The sequence below is a fragment of the Gavialis gangeticus genome, unplaced genomic scaffold, assembly GCF_001723915.1.
Source record: "Gavialis gangeticus isolate Ggan-Ray unplaced genomic scaffold, GavGan_comp1, whole genome shotgun sequence".
Taxonomy (NCBI): Eukaryota; Metazoa; Chordata; order Crocodylia; family Gavialidae; genus Gavialis; species Gavialis gangeticus.
The window spans coordinates 13,084,546-13,087,068 of NW_017729018.1; the positions used below are offsets into that span (position 1 = coordinate 13,084,546).

Genomic DNA, 2,523 nt, shown 5'->3' on the forward strand with positions numbered 1-2,523 from the left:
GGGGGGGGGGGGGGGGGGGGGGGGGGCGGGGGGGGGGGGGGGGGGGGTCTGTTGTCAGCAGCGTTTGCCTGGGCACCTTGTCAGAGCCCCCCACTCGCCCCCTCTTGCGCTTCACATGCCCCGCCGGCGCTGCTGCACTCTCCCCAGGGGTTGCCCCCAGCCTGCAATGGGCAGAAACCGTCAGGACTTTGCTTCCCGTGTAGCTCGGGGCACCTTCCCCTGTGGCGCTCACAGCAGAGGCTGCAGCCAGGCCTTGGGCTTGTCGTGGCGAAGGGGCTGGAGTTGCCGGGACCCGGACCTGTGAGCCTGACTGGTGCCAGGCAGGAAGGAGGCCAGGGTTGTCGCGTGAGTCCTGCCAGGTGAGCTGTCGCACTTCACCCTTGTTCTGTGGCAGCGAAGCGCCATTCCCTTGGGCATGGCGCGGCCCAAGAGCAGGGTCGAGGCTGTCTTCTTCCTGACGCCTCGCGCTGGGGCTGGAGCCGCTGTGGCGTTAAATCACGGTTTGCCCCGTGTCCTCGCCTGCCTCCATGCCCGCATGGCGCGCTGCGTGCTGGCTGAATCTGGGCGGTGGCCGGACAGTGCCTGTGCCCTGTCCGAGGTGCCGTCTGGGCTGAACAGCTCTCTGTTGGGTATTATTCGCATAATTAGGGCAGCTAGCACTTTGTTTGCTCCTGTCTGCAGCTTTTGTGCTTGGTTCATGGCTCTTGTCCATGTGGCGTGACTGCCAACGTGACGATTGAAGCATCTCTCCAAGGGACGCATCTCTGCGGAGGCCCTGCCGGGGGGCCCTCTTCCAGAGGACACGATGAAAATCCTAGTGGCTAAAGTCCTTTGTCTGCTGGGCGTCTTCGTCCTCATGCTGCTTGGGTCCCTGCTGCCTGTCAAGCTGATTGAGGCAGACTACGAGAAAGCTCACCGTTCCAGAAAGGTCCTTGCCCTCTGCAACTCTTTCGGAGGAGGGGTCTTCCTGGCCACCTGCTTCAATGCCCTGCTCCCAGCAGTCCGGGAAAAGGTAAACTGTGTGCGCATTTAGGGGGGTTGTATTGAAGCTTAAATGCCCCCTTGCAGTCAGTATCGGGAGTGCATGTTGTGTGGAAACCTCCCTCTCACCCTGGACTGACCAGATTTTGGTCTGCCTAGCAAAAGCCCTGACCTCCTCCACCTGAGCTCAAGGAATAGCTGGTAGTAGTAGTAGTAGGCTTTTTTCCTCTTGTATCAAGAGGGACAGATGCATACACACTGTGCCAAAGGTTTATACCTCCATGTAATGTTTAGAGGCTTGTAAACTCTGTGAAGCTCCTTGAAGTCATGTAGAAGCTTCATGTTACTGCTGGATGAATGGTGGGGCAGCTTCACTGTAGAGGGTTTGATAGTGAAATGCTTGGCAGTGTAAGGAGAATTCCCTCTGGTGCTCGGTGAATGACGTAGCTACATTCACACTGGTTTTCCTTCCTTTGCTCCAGCTTCAAGAAGTCCTCAAGCTAGGGAACGTGATAACAGACTACCCCCTGGCCGAGACTATCATGCTGGTGGGGTTCTTCATGACGGTCTTTGTAGAGCAGCTCATCCTGACCTTCCAGAAGGAGAAGCCCTCCTTTATCGACCTGGAGACCTTCAACGCCGGCTCAGATGTCGGGAGTGATTCTGAGTACGAGAGCCCCTTCATCGCCACCTCCCATGGGCGCACACTGTACAATGAGCACAGCCACCACTCCCACAGCCACAGCCTGAACATCCGGGAGCTCTCCCGCTCCAGCCCCCTGCGGCTCTTCAGCCTGGTGTTTGCCCTGTCAGCCCACTCCATCTTTGAGGGCCTGGCCCTGGGCCTGCAGGAGGAAGGGGACAAGGTCATGAGTCTCTTTCTGGGGGTGGCCATCCACGAGACACTGGTGGCCGTAGCGCTGGGCATCAGCATGGCCAAGACCTCACTGGCACTGAAGGATGCCGCCAAGCTGGCTGTGACAGTCAGTCTGATGATTCCCTTGGGCATTGGCATTGGCATGGGCATCGAGAGCGCCCGCAATGTGGCCAGCAGCGTAGCTTCTGTGGTGCTTCAGGGCATTGCAGGGGGGACCTTCTTATTTGTCACATTCTTCGAGATCCTGGGGAAGGAGCTGGAGGACAAGAACGACCGCCTGCTGAAGGTCCTCTTCCTGGTGCTGGGCTATGCCGTCCTGGCCGGGCTTGTTTTCTTCAAGTGGTGAGGGCAGAGAGGAGACCCCAGCTCCTTCCCCTCGTAAACGGTGCTGATAGCCAGCCCCCTTTCCAGCCAGGCGGGGACGCGGATGCCAGCGCCAGGGTGAAGCATCCGCATCCAGATGGTGGCAACACATTGACCTGAAGAGAGAATGGTTCCCCCAGGGTCAAGGGAGAAGAATCACACAAGGTTTCATGCGACTGTCCCCACATGCTGTATTAGTGGGGTGGGGAGAGGCTTGTACAGAGGCTACTGAAAATAATATTTGTAATAGTGAGTAGGGCCTTAAATGCTGCTTCCGAAGGGATCTCAGCAACTGTTTGGCA

At 58.1% G+C, this 2,523-nt stretch overlaps 1 protein-coding gene across 1 annotated transcript; it reads left to right on the forward strand.

Annotated features, from left to right (window-relative positions):
• The first annotated feature begins 503 nt into the window (after nucleotides 1-503).
• SLC39A3 (solute carrier family 39 member 3) lies at nucleotides 504-2,502 on the forward strand. The gene is made up of 2 exons (XM_019513574.1): nucleotides 504-1,012; nucleotides 1,464-2,502. Exons 1-2 carry the CDS (start codon nucleotides 806-808, stop codon nucleotides 2,202-2,204), a joined length of 948 nt encoding a protein of 315 aa, XP_019369119.1. The 5' UTR covers nucleotides 504-805; the 3' UTR covers nucleotides 2,205-2,502.
• The last annotated feature ends 21 nt before the right edge of the window (nucleotides 2,503-2,523 follow it).

What these genes read in the sequence shown, in the direction of transcription:
- SLC39A3 (XM_019513574.1), top strand. Translation starts at nt 806, where the DNA reads ATGAAAATCCTAGTGGCTAAAGTCCTTTGTCTGCTGGGCGTCTTCGTC. An exon ending in TCCCAGCAGTCCGGGAAAAG is followed by an intron (nt 1,013 to 1,463) that starts GTAAACTGTGTG and finishes CCTTTGCTCCAG; the next exon opens with CTTCAAGAAGTCCTCAAGCT.